Here is a 17,757-nt window from a genome sequence, read left to right as displayed (position 1 = left end):
AGAATGACAGCTCAACGGGCAAAGCGCGCTCTATGCGAATTTATTCTTCCAAAGAAGGATTGTACAACTCGTGGAGACACTGTTTTTAATTTAAGCAGCCGAGCGCAAATATCTTTATATATTTATACGTTTTTACGAGCGGAAGAAAAACAAGCGTTGCACGTTTAAAAAATATCCTCCAAATATTTTCGACGCGTTCTCAAGGCATAATATAATGTAATTGTTCGATTATTAAAAACGTAGGTAATTTAATTTGTACAGTTTTCACGACAGAACTAATAAACGAATTGCATCAAATTAGAAAGAAAGAAGTTAATTCATTGATCCAAGGTGGCGAACGAAATAAGAATAGCGGTATCGTTTATTTTCCAAGTGTTATAATTAAATAGACACTTTTACGTGCGCGTACAATATATTACACGATATAATGAAGGGGTTGACGAATAAATTACGGAAGACTATTTTAAAACAATATCGAATATATTAATATCGTTAATAACATTATTAAATATCGGGATCAGATTACTATTCGTCGTAGCCGTTTTCTTAGACCGCAGAAACGATCAATCAACAGCGATAGCTCGTCTACGTTCACGGTAGACGAAAGTTTTTCTTTTTTTTTTTTTCATTTTTATATTTTCGTATTTTAATAAAGCTCTCTGTGTGCTCGCAACGTTGCTCACGTACAAATAAAAAGGCTCTGCTCGTTTCGCCCCTTTTGAAAGCGATATTTTTTTCTTTTCTTTTTTTCATCCAAACACTGCAATCTCATAAAAGTAAAATTGCGAATGTGTAATATGTACAATTTTCTGTTAAGCTAACACAAATAGGAGAGTCAACGCCGAGATCGAATTGCCAGATTCCCATTAGCCACGTAATGATTTTGTTCAATTTGCAAATATCATCCAAATATTTTGCTCCAGACTTTCTCGAAGTTACGGAATGAAAATGTACATACACGCTGTCGGTACTTTCATATCGTGTAGATTCTTTGTTAATTTCGCGAGAAACTATCCTGACTACCGGGAGAACATCTTTAGTTAGGAACTATCCTCGTAGGGCGTGTAGTCAGGAACAACAATTATAAAATCAGAAGTTCCTGGTGGAAAATATAATATTTATCTGTATGGGGAAGAGAAAAGGAACTGTGACGTGTAGACTGTATGCAGAAAAGAAAATCTCATAAAACTTGGGACGCGGTAGATGCTAAAAAGAAACAAAACTGGAGCAAAATTATTCGAACAGACTTTGTCAACGAGGCAGTACTTTTTTCTGGAAATGTATTACTTTTGATCGATTCCTTTGATGTACCACGGGTACGGAAAGCTCATTCGTTTGATCCCTATTACGCACGTTACAACAACAAAAACAGAAGGAAAATTATTGCACAAATTGTACGAGACAGCAGGTACAGCAACGAGAAACAGTACAAACGAATGTGATTTGTTCGTTGCGCTCGTTAACACGTAGCACTGTTTGCGCCTATACTTTAACATACTTATTATAAGTAAAACTTAAACGAACGAACTCGTCTACTTACGAGAGATAACATCAACTCGGAGCACTCGTACTTTTCGAATCGTCTCGTCACATTTTCATTACGCTTCGTCGACAAGAATCGTTGGATAAAATATAACGAACTGCGTATCAGTAACGGTTTCTGGCGCGTACGTTCAATGAAAAAAAACTTCAGGTACGTTTGAATCGAGAGTTCGATAGTCGTGGTAGTCGAAAATGTCTCGATAGTTATCGATCGAACCTCGTATTACCTGTCTCGCCCAGTGTAATAACCTTTCACTCTCTCTCAACGTTTTACGCTTCGAATATTAGACGGGAAACTATATTCGTTCAATCGAAAGCAGAAACATACACGATGTTACTTCGTACTTTTTAGACCAGGAACGTACGCTCAACTTTTTTTTGGCAATTATTAACAACACTCATAACATCGATTAACGATTATCGATTAATCCAAGCTCATGTCGAAACCTAGCTGTAATAATATTCATTAAGGACGTATATGTATATCTATTATTCGTATAATTTGCATATATGTATAATATGTTCGCATCGCAAGAAATATTAAGTATTTTATCGAATGTAATTCTTAATTTCTATTGATAGAACGAGCCCGTGGCTCCTCGAGCGCCATCCTCGTTCTTTATATCTAAAATTGCACCTTTTTTGTACACGAGCGCCGTTAGCAGTAACAGGAACAGCGAGAAGGAACATGATTTCCAAGTTATCGGAGAAAAATGTCCCTGGCTCGAATTGTTTTTCTTTTATACGAAGTATCTGTAATTCATCTCTTTCCCCATCCCTCTCCTCACTCGGATTTATAGATGCTAGGCGACAACTACGCGATCGTACATGAACCACACGCACACGTTTTATCAGCGCTTTGTACACGCATCGCAGACACTCGTTCGACTACGTAATATCGTTACACGATTAAAAATTAGCTACGAAAGATATGAATGTATTTTCTGAGAAGGGGGGAGGGAGGCTTAACGAGAGTAAATAGCTCCAGCGAGGGAAAGTAAGATCGAGAAATCGTGCGTGAAAAGAAAAAAAAAAAAAAAAAAACGCTCGAGAAAAGAACTGTTTTTCATAAATACGTACGAACTAATTACGTGATTGAGCGATCAGTTCATCTCTGGCGTTCACGCTCTTGACCCCAAAAGGTTACCAACATATCTCTTATCAACTTGCACAGGGTGTATAGATAATACACGGTATAACCGAAAAGGGTGATTTCTCGTGCAAAAATAAGTTGTAAATATGGAATAGACTTTGTTTGTACTCGGCATTGATTGTAATCGTTGTACAAGTATATTCGAGAAAAAAACTTATCTTTTTATCCCAGTTCTAATTTCTTAATTTTTTTATGGTAAGTGGGTTTTTCAACCAGAGAATTGTCCCTTTTTGGTTATTCCTCGAACCACTGGACAACTTTGTATGTCGCGTAACTCTTGTAAAAACCTTGATCTAAGCGTGCATCGAGATGCACACGGCGAGATCGATCGTATGCGCGAATCGACGATTAAAAATTGGCCCGAAGGAGTAACATACTAACGGAAGACGTTCGTAATGTTTGCTGTTACGTGGCGTGTCCCGACGCGAAAAAAAAATCACGATGCACTGGCAACGCGATTTGCACCGTTCTACAACGATTCGAGCGAACCGACGAGTCCGGTAGTCCAGCGTCAGACGACGCTTTACAGTCGAATAATAATTACTTTAGATCGATACACAATGTATTTAAACATATAGCGAATCAACGATAATAAATGTTATCGTTCGAGCAACGATGCTCGACAGGGTATATATTAAATTTTCATATTAAAACTTTAAATTAAATTAAGTAAAAGTCCTACGGTAAAAGCGCCATTGCGCGTTAATTCATGTCAACGACGACGATTGTTCGCGCGGTCATGCTGAGAAAGAGTCAACGTGGGTCCGATCAGAGCTAGGATTGTTCGAATATTTTACAAGCATTCGGAATGTCCGCGAACAAACTTCGAATATTCAAGTATTCAAAAATCACCACGCAAGTATCAGTTTTTCATTCTTGCTACTCCTTTCGCTGACAAGGCTTTGTATACTATTTTCTATAAATATATTAAATTCTCTTTATCGTAACAAAAATGTATAGAATGTTAATTAAACTTAACAAAAATCAATAGAATGTCCCGAATGAATATACCCGGCGTAATTCGTGTATCCGAATGCAGAAAAATTCAAGTAGCCCTAGCCCTGGGTCCGACGAGTTCGGTAAGAAACGTTGCATAATATACGTCTGTACAAAATAAAAGCTAGTCGTCGCGTGTCAGATAAACGGATTCCGGGTTGGTTTGCCTCGCCATTAGTTGATCGAATAAATTATTTTCTATGTTTCACCGCCATTTCTTGCCAATTCAGGATGGCCAACAGGACCTTTTAGCTGCACCCCTGTCACTGCTCTTAAGTGGCATTAAATATTATTTCGACGGCAATTTTGAGAAAATGATCATCTACTGGCGAGGGCGATTACTACGAACCGCACGCCGCGATCGTTACTTTAGAGGTCCTACACGGAACGATCAACGTCTGCTACTTCTAAAACGTACGTATTACCGATACCAAGACAACCAGATAACTGTTCAATTATCGGTTGACTCTTTGCTCCCGGAACGGACCATGCAACGCTTTGATGCTCGGACGCAGAGCGGAGAAACGTGTTCACGTAAATCTCATAAGTAAAGGCGAGTACTTTTCTCTTTTCGGGAAAGAACGAAACAAGACAAATTAGGGAACAGCCGCTATCGATGGATCGACGGCTGTAAATAAATTGCTCCGTGTTATCCTTTTTTGAAAAGATCGAATATACGCGTACTGCTTACCGATATGACCTAATAGAGAGGGCGTAGAACTGGGACTCAGGAATAACGAGGATCAAAGGAGAATAGAGAACGCGCCGCGCGTGTACTCTCTCAAGGCTACTGAAACGAACGACGAGAAAGAAACGACGTCACTGCGCTATGCTACGACGACTTGCATCTGTCTCTAGACTAGAAAGAAACGTGACACCCGGCGACACGTTCGATTTGAAAGGGAAGCTTTATTCGTGGATGAGGATCGTGAAATCGTGTCGCGGTGGATATCCCCGCCCGTGGCCTCCCGTCAATGGCCGCGACGCGCTCTGATCGGTACGATGGTGTCGAGACAACGTCCCCCCGATCGTACGAGCAAAGAGCAGGAAAGACGTAACGTTAAGTTTCTGTCGTGCGAGGTTATAGTTTACGGGCGCTTGGCTCGACTCCGTCAAATATCAACAGCGAGGCAAGCGCGCACGTATAGCGGATTCGCCGTACGAGTTTTCACGCGCATGATCATCAAACCATGAAAACCTCGACGAATGGGCTGCATTCCGCTTGCGGGGGTGCAGAAACAGGTACGCGTTTCTCCAGTTCCATTCGCGGCAGGAATGTGTCGATACGTGATTCTGCCGTTGGTGTGTTAGCGGTGGGCACTGTCGCCCCGGGTGCGAGTTGCAGACACTCTGCCGGGGTTAACTGCAAACGAAATTGTATTCTAATTATCGGATCTTGTCAAGCGAGCAAAGTACCTAATTTTGCATGCACGTGATAAATCAGACGTTGCTCGAACATCGAGAATCCTCTCTTGACGGGTAGAAGAAAAGAACAAAACGGGACACTTACCAACGCTGCTTGCTGGGGAATCGCCGCGATACCACCAACGTTCGCCGGATTATAATAATTAGTCGGGCTGACCGGCGGCGAGGGGTAAGGCCAGTAAAAAATTGGAGGCGGATAGGGTGCCGCAAACTGTGGTGGTCCGCGCGGTAGCATCGCAGCCGCAGGTGGAAATATCGCGACCGGCGGTGGTGGCAACATCGTGCCTCCTAAAGGGAATAACAAGGCATACAATCAATCCCCTCGATCCCCTCCGATCGATCGTATACTAACGAAAAAGGACGAAACGATCGGGAGCAACGATCCAAAAGTTCCTCCCTCCGTTGCCCCGCGAGGAACTTTTCAGATCCCTCGAATGGTTACCAGGGACATTAAACATTTAAACAAAAAAAAAATAAAACCCTTCCGATGATTCGATCGTTGCGCGTTGCACCAAACCGTGTCGCGTCTCGAGCACGAGCCTGAAATATTATGCTCGAAGCGCGTATTAAATTTTCTTTTTTATAGCGAGAACACTTGCTCGTGGATTAATAGACTCCCGATAAAATGAAAATAATAAAAAATCTGATAACACCCATAGATTCTATGTATGTACAAACATAAGAAGAGTGCCCAACTATGTAACCACACCACGATTCGTGGTCGATGACATCGTGCAGAAAAATAAGTAACGCGCTTCTGGTTCTCCGCGTGTTAAATCGGTGATTCTGATCTCAATGTTCTCTCACATGTTTCTTCTCTTTTATCGACGTTCCCGCGACCTGCACGATTTCACGATTAATTTGACGATTTTCTACCGGTCCGTTCGAGTCTTCTGGAATCGGTGTTTCTACCTTCGTCGTTCGATTTTTAAGAATTGTCTTCTTTTAATACTTTTGGCAGTTCTCGCGGACTCGCTCGGACCGTATAAAAGCCCGTCATCCAAAGGAATAATGATTTGGACTTGGCCTACCTGGAAGCACAGAAGTTAGTATTTGTAGATCCCGCTACCAAACAGCAATCGACACTGCACCATTGTAACACGATATATACGTATGTTTTATATATATGTAGCACCAACTTGCGATTTCGACCCCTCTGCCAAATCACCAAAATTCACTCAAACTCTCCCTCTCTCTTCTTGCTTCCCTCTCTCAGACCTTTTCCCACTCGCTCTTTCTCTCCCTTCTCTTCTCCCCAGCGTATTAAAGAAAAGCCTTTTTGCGTGCGATCTTCGATGACACAACGAAGAAGAATTTTAGGACAACGGGGTATACGTATTAAATCAGTTTCAGCCGATCGTTATTATTCGATTGCACGTTAAAAACGTTACGAAAAGCTTCGTATCGAGGATAGTGCAAACGTTGGAGCATTTTAATCGAACGGGGAACGTGTCACGTTAAATTAATCGAGAAACAAAAAAAAAACAATAGAGAAGCCGAAGAGAACACAATTTCGCTGAGTTTCGTAAGAACGAAGGTAAACGGATATACATATAATCGAGCTCGTCGTGAATTTAGATTGCAATGTATCGATGGTCAGGAACCAACGTTAGATCTAATCACAGGCTTGCCTGATGATATGTTAACGACACAACAGTGACCGTTCTTTGAACAGGATCGAAAAAGAAAGGGGAAATCGTGGGTGATAAAACACAACAAAAAAAAAAAATAATAAAAATAACAAGAGAGCGGGAGAGACAGCTAGAGCAACGAAAAGAGACAGAGAGTCCGAGAGAGTGAGAGAGAGTACCTATCATGTGAGCGAGAGCAAATAAACAGAGAGTGAGAGAGAGGGAGGCAAGAGTTACGACACAGAAATCTCCAACTTGATCTGTAGACACCAAAGATACCTGCGAGCCCAGTGAAAAAAAATGTATAGAACGTAACAGGGTACGGTGGTCGTAATTTTCAGGACGTCCACGATAAACGGGAGATCCCGCGATATATCGCGACGCGAAAACGTTTTCTCGGGCTCGACGGAATCCCCCGTTCGAGCCGCGGGAGCAACGTTAATCGCATCAAAAGCGAAAACAATACAAATTTCCATCTTCGTTGCTATCGGAACAAAAAAGATAAAAGAAAAATACAAAATTAATCTCAAAAGAAATGTGAAACGAACGACGGATATATCACCCGTGCCACGAAAATTACCACCACCAGGCGAGGGTAATATAATCAGGGTAAGAGTCCACCAACCCGGCAAGCAAAAAGATATGTATGTCCACAAGGCACATTTATTAAACATGATCGTTCACCATCGATATAATCGTCGATATACAGAAAAAAAAGTGTATACAAGGTGTAAAAAAAAGATCAGTATATACTACGATTCTCGTGTAAATGCGTGTACGTGTTGTGTGTGCGTGTGTATGTGTACGTACTCGTGTGGGTGTATATTATGTGCGTGAGTGTCCTATATATCCCAGTAGATAAAACGCAATCGGAAAAAAAACGTCCTGCCGTAACGAAAAGAGAGCAAAAAAAAAAAAGAAAAAAAAAAATCAACAACAAAATATAGGAAAAAAAAAAAAAAAATGGATCAAAAGTGTCGCACAAGAACCGAACTGGTCCAGTTTTCGTTACCTCGCGAACGTGCGCGTGTGGAGTTGTACCGCGCGATTTTATTAACTTTCGCCAGGACAATCACGATTGGCCGTGAACTCGCGGAATTGTTTTGTACGACGATATCCTGGAGACCCTTGCCCGTCTCGTAAATCCCTCGATCATTGATTCGATCGATTACACGATAGTTTCGTCGATCATTAAATTTATTAATTCAGCTTCAGAGCGCGACTCGGGCGAGAATCCCACGATTACGATTGTCAAACGCGTTCGATGTTTCGTAAAAAGCACCGCGAGGGATTAAAATGATTTCGAGATGGACCAGAGTCTGCCACATGTTTCTATCCAAAGGCCCCTATGGATGTATAATTAGTTCACACAAATACCGCGCCGCCTTAGTCAGCATCCGAATAGTAGCGACAAACGTATGTACTGACAATAACCAGTACCGACGACAATGAGTTAAATGTAAATTTGCAAAGGGACGACACTGTCAGTCACCAGGTTAGCGATTCACAATAACCAGACAACACATTCAACGCAATGGGAAATGCCACGGCCTTGATATAACGAGCTTTTTGTTGTTTTTTTTTTGTTTTTTTTTTTTTTGGAGTTAGTACGGAGGACGATAGTGTCTATAATGCTACTCCCTTTTCACTTGTTCTTTTCTCCATCCTTTCGCACCCACGCACACACACTCTCTCTCCCTTTCTCTCCCTCAGTAGCCTGTGGATTCGTGTATAATACGGCTCGTGTGAGTGCCCAGCGAAAGCTAATGGCAGGTAATACACATTTGAACGACATTATGCGTCGATACGTTAAGCCGCTCGATTGAAAGACGTAGCTTTGTGTTAACGCTCGATGAAAATGTTTTTGGAAATCAATGTGCATCGCTGCAACAGTTTTCCTAGAGCACTTGATCTGTCGACGCATAAAGTTGTCCGTTCGTTGTACGCGTGTCTCGTTCATCGAGAAGGCGCATCTTACGTACCGTACATACGGCAATTATCGATGGTAATGGTATTTTTAATAATAATAAAACAAAAATAAAAAGAGTCCCCGCGATAGTCGAACGCGTTAAGAAGTTCGGCCCGCGTTCGTGACTCGCCTCACCTTCGATCGGTATTAATTTTCGCGGCGATAAGAATCGAACTCCGGGCGAACGTCTCAACGCGCTCGACCGATACATTTATTTTACGTTTGTCAAAAAAAAAAAAAAAACACACCAAGATGCGCCCCCGTGGAGACGACGCGAAACGGAAGCACCAATAAATCCCTCGCCGACGCGCGTTAAGACGGCTACGAAAATAACGACTGGTTCGCCCTCGGTGTCGCGTCGTCTCGCGAAATCTAGTTTCTAGGATGTCTATTAATGCTAGGGTGAAGCCGACTCAGGAAGCATAATCCCGACGTAAATATATATCGGCAGGCAATACCCGATTCTCGAGTTACATCTGTGAGATTGGAATGCAAAGTGTGCGCGGTGCCCGGATACCAAAGTACATTCTTCGTGGGCTTTTCCTTCGACGCCATTGGAGAGCGAAGGACAGCGAACGTCGATCGATCGAGCTATCCCAATCGTTCGATCGAAATGGATCGAAGATGTTCTGGTTTCGCGTGAACTCCGATCAACCGGAATCCGCTGTACCTCTTTTCAACCTGCGAACGGTGAACGCGAAAAGTATCGGAATAGGGCCCCGTGTGCACACTTTGCACAGCAATTCGTAACGACAAAACAGGACTAGGTATACCAAAAGTACTACTACTCGATTACTATGTAATACGCTACCGCATCCTGTCAAACAGAGAGAGGCTTGTGCGAGATTATATAGGATTACCACGTAAAAGTACGAGAAAATTGTTACGAGGTGTGTGTACATGTCGGCAGGTCGGGGAAGGAATGCACGAGGAAGGAACGGAGGAACACCCGGGGAACAAAAAAAAAAATTATATATATACGACTAATATATAATGAACATAGTTACGTGCTAAAGGAGAAACGAAATTGACGCGTTACGTAAAACGTCTAGCTGTGAACGATAACTAACGAAGAAAGATTATTACAGGTACTTGCAGGTATGCACGTCCCTCTACAAACCACGGCATGCAAACCAGTCATTTCTATACCCGTGGACTTTATACTTTCGAGGCAACAACGATCATTGTACGTTTCCGTGTTCAAATTCGTCTTGTTATCGCGCTACGCAAAGAAGAAAAAAAAAAAAAATAATAGATAGAAAGAAAATACGTGGCAAGAAGAAATTTTTCATCGTGATAACACCGAGATCGAGTATTAAGGGGCCCACACAGAGAGTCGGAACAAAAGGAACTTCTCGGGTCACGGAAGACCGTGAAAGCTCTTTTATAGGCATGATAAATATGCACGATCGTCGTTCGCACGGTCGGTCTCTCTGCACATTTCTTCTCTAATAGACCACATATTCTATCCACCAACTATGTTACCGTTAAATATAAAACCGTGGAAGAGCATCGAAAGGGTGAAAAATGCCGACACCAAGTTAACAATCACAAGCTACGTGACCCGAATGACGGTACAACGTGAGAGAATTTCGAAGAATCATATCAAGCGAAGTTAATAAGAAACTTCGATTCTCATAAATTCCGAAATAGTTTCTAATTAAAGTTTCTGACGGGTAAAGAAATACGCGAATATACTCTCTTTTTACGACACCAACGAGCTATGCGAATGAATAAAATTGGTATTTATGTGTTTGCTTAACGATGAAACTATGTAAAGTTAACGTTTGAATATCTATAAACTGTTGAATATGAAAATTTCGAGTAAAAAAAGAATAGCTCTGTTGCGCGGAGGAATGCAATTATTTTTAGAACAATGTCGTAAGGACATAGATTGTCGTATTTGAAATTGGGAAAATTGCTGCTGCCTGCGTCTCCAAGGTTTTCTCTCGTAACTTTAACACGATTGTCCAACCGATTAACGTACTTGCACTGTCGTAGAATGTTCGTGTAAAAACAATAATAACACGTTCGAACGTAATTGTTCCGATTTCCGGTTTCGAGTGTTGAGTACTCCCCTGTGACTTTCGATCGGTAACAGACGGTATATAAGCGTCTTAAGTGTCTTATTGGGAATGTGATGAGAGCTAGAAACGGATTTGTGAACTTCATCGTCGGACTTGTCGGCCATGTCGGACATGTTTGGCTCGGGAAGCTCTCGCGCATCACAGTGCAAAAATTTGAGCGAAACCGCGACACGACCAGGTTCTTTTTTTTTTTCTTTTTTCTCTCGTTTCTGACGCACCGTAAAGTAGATGCCGCGTGAAGATATAGCTACGCTCCAAAAGATCAGAGCTTAAAAAATTGATAACATTGGATGGAATGTCCATTACTTACGCACTAATAAAAATATTTCTAGCAAAATATATAAATCATATATATATATATATATAGTATGTATATGTTTGATATTTGTATATATAACATATAAATTTATATGTATATATTTACATATGCATATAAATCACGAAATCTTCAGAAAAAATGACCTAAATCAAAGAGTCCTCGTTCGCGTTTACGTTAAGGCACTTTGTTGCACATTGTATATAACGATGCGATCTTACGTGTAAATTACCAGACTTCACACAAAACAAAGAGACACGCGATCGCGTACAGCGATACACCGTCTAAAGAGCGACGCTTATCATCAAAAAACGTGCATGTTACGTAAAATAAAGTAACACATAAAACACTCTAAGTACTGTTGCTCGATATAAGTATCAAAATGGGAAACGCGTCTGAAAGAATAGAAAGTATTGTACGTATATTCTAGTCGGAGGAAAGGGTTCCAAGGACAAGGACCTCTAAATAACAGTCACCGTACACCGATACAAAAGGGGGTCTTGCACAAAGTACCATGCGGAATGTCTGCAAATAACAATAGCGAAATAAGAATTGTGTACCATGTACATTCGTGGAAAGAAATGAATCATACGTCTCGATAATACGATGCACTCATACACGATGACGATGCAACCGGAGTAAATTTTTTCCGTGCCTCTCCGTTACAAGAGACGCGAAGAAAGTATAAAGGAACGGACGATTCGTTGGTTGCATTGGACGCGACCAGCGTAAGCGTCGGGAAAGAATACGAAGAACGGAGCACGTGATTGAACGAAGATTCATAAACACCGATCCGATCCGTTTTTCTTTTTTTTACCGCCGCGATCGACACTGGCACGGCTCGATCCATCAGATCTGAGGATAAAATTGAGCGGGATAAGGCAAACCAGGTGCCGCGGTCGGTGCTTGGGCGAATGCAGTCGCTGGCGTGTGCCACGTGGCGCGTTTCGCGACAGTATTGGATGCATCGGGCGGGAAAGCGCTTTCCCAAGTTCGTTTCAGTCCCATTATGGCGGCTGGGTTTATAGGCGCGGCTTGGACGATGGGTGTCAGCAGGCTGTGGGGCGCTGGTGCTCGTAAAATCGGAATTCGAGAAGGAACGTTGAATAGTAAGAAGGGTGCTGGTGTCGGTTGTTGAGCGTGAAGCGCTGCGGCCGCAGCCGCCATGGCACCTGCACCTGGAGGTCCCATGGCGTACGCGGGTATCTGATGCTGCGGATTTGGTCCGGGTAGAGCGAGGGTTTTAGTCGTCACCGACGAAGTTGGGGATGCAGGAGTGGTGGAGGTGGGTGGCGGATTCGAGGCTAAGGCCATCAGCCAAAAGTCTTGATTTCGGATTGCCTGAGCTTGAGCTTGAGCTTGAGCCTGCGCTTGAGCCTGCGCCTGTGCTTGGGCTTGAGCCTGCACTAACGCGTGAATATCCCAGAGGGGAGGTTGCGCCGTCGGTACCGGCACCGGTACCGGCGTCGGCGGAGGCGGATGTGTCAAAGTTGCGGGATTTTGTGAGGTCAACGTACCGGGTGATAGCAGAGCCTTGGTTGACGGTTGAGTTACCGCACCTGTCAATACCAGATTCATATCGTCCCCGCTGCACTGGAACACTTCGATGTAACGTTGCTTCTTTCCATATATCATGTATCGATGATGTCGTTGCGACGCGCATGCGAATGCCGAACTTTCGCTGTCCATTTGAATAAACGCCTCCCCGGAAGGCTGACCCTGAACCGACAAAAACGATCGTTAATGAACGGTAAATACTACTATCTTGAATCCTCTATAAAACACTTAGATCTCCTATTACCAACAAAACTCGGTAAATTCTTCAAAGAAATGGATATACTTACTTGAGCGTTATAAACCATATGAACACCTTGATAAACAATATTCTTAGAATGCTCGCCCATAAACTCGAGAATATGCTCTACGAGAGCTTCGTAAGGAAGACCGCGCAATCGAACGCAATCTTTACGGGTACCGGACGTAATGATATGTTGTGGAAGTATTGGGGGAAGCTGTGGAATGGGTGGCGTCGGAAGCACAACCTGTTTCGGGTCAATCGCCCTATTCAAGACCTGTAAATCACAAAATCGATATGCAAATGAACCGTCTATTTTCACTACTTTTGTACCCGCATTGTTTGCGCGCGCACGCACCTGTTGCACCTCGGCAATTGTACTGCGAAAAAGTTCAATATACCGACTACCAATACAATCTCTGTGTTTGCTCAATGCCTTTACGGCATCTTCTTCTTTCGCAAAAAGAACGAAAGCGTCTCCAGTCGCTCTCCCATCTGGTTTCTTGACGAATAGAACTCCATCCTCCCCATCTAACACATGACAAGGCTTTTGTCCTGACAAAAAGAAATCCAGCTGTAAAAAAAATAATACACCATTAAACCGACGCCAGAAATCTATGATAGAATGTACAAAAAGAATACATTTTATTCTTTTAGTACTCACCACTTGTTTAGCAACACAATCGTACGGCAAGCCTCTCATTCTAACAATAACTTGTGCTCCTCGTGACAAAAATGCATGAGCCTCCCCGCTTGTACCACCAGCAACACCAACAAAGTCTTCTCCAGAAGCCTTGTAAACTTCTATGTATCGTCCACCCATATGATGTTTATGTCTTTTTAAAGCCATGTCTCTGTGTTCTTTATTAACAAATCGTACTAATGCTTCTCCGTTACGTCTTCCCATAGGACTTAAACACAGAGCTACACCACCCCTACGAAACAATATTTTTAACTGATACTGTGACATAATAGAGAGCAGTACATCATACATAATTTTTTAGGTTATTATATAGTAGATAAGCGTAAAAAATAACGTTATGTACGTTACAACCGCAATAATCTTGAGAATTATTCGTAAAATTGTGTGGCACACAAGATTCATGACCCCAGATAATAGTTATCATAGCACGAGCAAAACATAAACAAGTAAACAAGGCATGACATAAGTTTTTAAAACATGTTTACTACCTTATACGTAAACGTAACTACTTCCTTGGTAATTAAACTCACACAACAATCTGATAGAATTTAACAACTGCGTTAACAATATAAATCTATTTATGCGTCAGATATGAATGTTTACCTTTTCTACATGGATCCAAGTGGCTTGTACACAAATACCACAACTGTTATTACAATTTATTTTAAACAATTTTTATATTTAATACCTATAGATAGTAAATTTCACTTACTTGGCAACATTTAAGCCACGAAAAAATTTTGCTATGTCCTGATCAGACGATTGCCAAGGAAGACCTCGTGCTCTTACTACACAGCCATTGTCAACTTCTTCATCTTTTGAGCTAGAAAAAAAAACATTACATAATATGAACAGAATATATTTCAGAATTAATAGCACTTTTAAAATAAAAATGTAATAAACATAACTCACCATATACCAGGTTCTAAAATAATGTTAATTACTTCGGGAGTTTGGAAAACGTGACCTACAATGAAAAAATATAATTGTGAGCATAAATATAAATTTATTTGGCATGCTAATAACAATAGTTTTACAATAATATTGATGGTGGAAAAAAGGGTATGGTCAAGATTAACCTCATGGATCAACGTCGTTCATATACTAACGTGATCGTGATTCACATCGATCAAAAAAATCGAGTACAATGCGATTCACCAAGGTCTCGATGTTCTACCATTTCTTAATAATTCGTTCATTGAAATTCAAATGGAAATTGACAGTAAGACCGAGCATGCATAAAATACGTTGCTCCTATCGCGAATATATGTATTTCAAACATATAACTAAATGCTGTAAGTTCTATTTTAATTCTTGCATTAATTATAACGTAACATTTTGAACTTGCAATCTACCTTTCATATTAGAGAATTACGAAGAGGAAAAAGTGCTTCGAATTTACGGTTGCGTCGTCGAAATAAATCTCAGTCGGACGGTTTCTGTTTACAAGAAAAGGGAGAATCTTTTTCCCATTGACTATTGAAAAGTTCTGGCAGTGTCTATTTTGTTCTGATTCGTTAACGTCGGGGAGAAGACGGTCTAAACAAAGAAATGTTAACAGGCGATGCCTCGGAGAGTCAAGCGAGGTGGTAGATTTACAATGGGTAACCTCGCTTCCTCCTGGTCAACACATGCGTTTGCAATGCAAATTTTCTGTCAAGAGAAAGTTTTAGTATACTTCTTATGTAAATGTCCGCGAATACAACGACACCCGTTATCAAAATCAATTTTCCCTCGGTCTTAAATTTTCATCGAAACGAATTTTCCATAATTTGCCGCACAAATCGATTCTCCCGCGTAAAAGATAATTGTCGTTCCCGGTATCTCGGAACTCTGTCGTGTACGCGTTTCCTTCTGTAACCATACACCGGTGGATTGTCTCTGATTTCTCGCGCTCGAGTGAAATTCTCGCATTCAATTTGCCTACTCGGTGCAACGTGTCAGCACATCTTTTCAACAATTTCACGGACAAATATTGTCCAATTTTCATAGCCCGACGCGACGAATACAAAATATTTTTTAACCGTCGAGTAAAGCGCGAACAAGCGACGGTAAAAATATTGCCCTTTGTTTTCAGCAACAGGAGGTGTAAGTACGTGCCCCCGCAAGAAACCAACTGCGCGTTGTGTTCAACGCGTGCACACCGTCCGATACACTGGCACACGATGCATTTAAATTTAAAACCATCACGAGATGAGTACCACTGTGATAAGGAGTATATTATGGCCGTCACTGCTTATAACATTACACAGTTTGACCCGCGTTCATAAACCATGAACACGCAGAAGGGACCAATGCACGGACCTGAGACATATACTATGTATTCTCTCCCTCTCTCCCTTTTCGTTCCGTTCTTTTATTGTGTCGTTTTGTATCCTTTGCATTCGCTTGTGCTAGGCCTTTCTTCGTTCGCGTGCAACGCAAGTGGAGTTAGGTATCGTTTAAAATAGAAATATTTCGAATGTAAGATGAAAAAATAGAACAGACTATTTAATATTTATCTTTTCAAGGACATTTCACTCTGGCTTGACAATTATTCGATTAAATTTTTTACAAATGTTATCGATCGTGCCGTTGCATATCACAAAAAAAAAACTCCAAAATATCACGTGCGAGTAGTATTACGTGAAATAACAAAGATTACTTAACGATGTTCCATTTTTGGGATATGACATATTATAAGAAGCTTGCTTCTACGAAAAAAATGATGGCTCGAAAGTCATGCGGCCTTGAGTATTATGGATGAAAAAGGAAAGATTCATAGTCTAGGCACGTGCCAGTTAAAAATAAAACACGATTAATTAGGAAGTCTGTATCAACGTGGTTCACTGTTAACGTGTAATTGGGACTCGGGACGTGTACGATTAGGGTTCGAATTACGTTTAATAAAATACTGATTATAACTTAAGAAATTAAAACGAATCGATACTCTACGTTCGTTAGCCGTGTTTAGAGTCCACGAAAGACAGAAATATCGTACGTGAACCTTAATCTTTGAAAAATAAAGGCCATTTTTTCTTTTTTCGCACGAGCTGCTCGTTAATTACAAAAAACTGCCGCTATCAGCCGTAGGAGCAGATTAGATATAATTTTACATTACACATTTTTATATTCCAACCGAGAGGAAAATTCGTGGACTTGTCACACGACGACTTACCATCTTTGATCATTCTTTGTATTACGCTGATCATGTCCTGTATCTCCTTCACGTGATAATCGTTTTCCGTATCGGACGGTAGACCGAAATCTGATTGTCGTCGAGTCAAGGATAAATTTTTGTCAAAAAACGAATAATTCCTATCGTGACGAAACGGAACATAGATTCTCATAATCGACGGTTTTACGTAAGAGCGCGCGATATATCGGGATATCGAACGAGTCCAAACATTATCGGATCTGCTATTGCTTAAAAATATTTACGATTTATTTTGCTCCGATTTGATATTCATTTAGAAGCGTTTGGAGATCGATTCCAAATAAACGGAAATAATACGAATGCACGTTCATATTTCTTGCGTGACCGATAAAAAGAAAAAAAAAACTATTAAATTACAAAGTTTACCGTGATAATAAAAATAGAAATTAATTCGATGTTGTGTAAATATAAAGGAGCGGCAGCCACGGTTTAAGGATGAGTAGCTGAGAACGCCGAGAAATCGAACAGACTTGTTACGCGCATAATTATTATCCGTATATCTCGTTTGGTCGTCAGGCTGTTACCAATATCTCCACCAGGTTGACCTTTACACCGTGTTCCGCGCGTGATAAGACTACGTTGGCCACTTCATGGGACTTTCTTAAGTCATTCGATTGATCTTGGTGTCGTGTACATTTCGATTTCGTTCAATTTTTCCTCGAATTTTTATTCCACGCTCGCAAAAATTCCAAGACAATGTCTGTTGTTATAATATCTAACGCTTACGACTTGTTCAGAAAGACTGGAGGACTTTAACGAGACTAGAATCCTCGGCAAACAAGAGGTAACGTAGACGCATTAAGAATAGTGTCACTTCCGGAGTTTTTTTAATTACGTGCTTAAGGTCATTACGTGAATAAAAATTTAAATAATGAGACCAAACAGAAAAAAAAACAAAATCAACCAATCTTGATACGAACCTGAATCGATCGATATTCGTGTCT

General features: G+C 41.2%; 1 protein-coding gene across 3 annotated transcripts in view; it reads right to left on the bottom strand.

The window, feature by feature from the left end:
* Window positions 1–627: 627 nt before the first annotated feature.
* Window positions 628–17,757, bottom strand: part of LOC122404952 (RNA-binding protein fusilli) — a 29,027-nt gene continuing 11,897 nt past the window's right edge. Inside the window, exons 4-12 of one of the 3 annotated variants that reach the window (XM_043409378.1) lie at window positions 16,775–16,864; window positions 14,530–14,584; window positions 14,330–14,440; window positions 13,579–13,849; window positions 13,273–13,488; window positions 12,964–13,191; window positions 12,637–12,838; window positions 5,202–5,404; window positions 628–5,054 (exon numbers count right to left, since the gene is read on the bottom strand). In XM_043409378.1, coding sequence (XP_043265313.1) covers window positions 4,875–5,054; window positions 5,202–5,404; window positions 12,637–12,838; window positions 12,964–13,191; window positions 13,273–13,488; window positions 13,579–13,849; window positions 14,330–14,440; window positions 14,530–14,584; window positions 16,775–16,864 — 1,556 coding nt within the window. In that variant the 3' untranslated portion in view covers window positions 628–4,874. Of the gene's footprint in view, window positions 5,055–5,201; window positions 5,405–6,156; window positions 7,027–11,338; window positions 12,839–12,963; window positions 13,192–13,272; window positions 13,489–13,578; window positions 13,850–14,329; window positions 14,441–14,529; window positions 14,585–16,774; window positions 16,865–17,757 lie in introns of those variants that run through there. The other 2 variants (XM_043409388.1, XM_043409368.1) reach the window with 2 other exon arrangements.

This window comes from Colletes gigas, unplaced genomic scaffold, assembly GCF_013123115.1.
Source record: "Colletes gigas isolate AHSC1104 unplaced genomic scaffold, ASM1312311v1 Colletes_gigas_Sc00001, whole genome shotgun sequence".
Taxonomy (NCBI): domain Eukaryota; kingdom Metazoa; phylum Arthropoda; class Insecta; order Hymenoptera; family Colletidae; genus Colletes; species Colletes gigas.
This window is presented reverse-complemented; position numbering and strand designations above follow the sequence as displayed.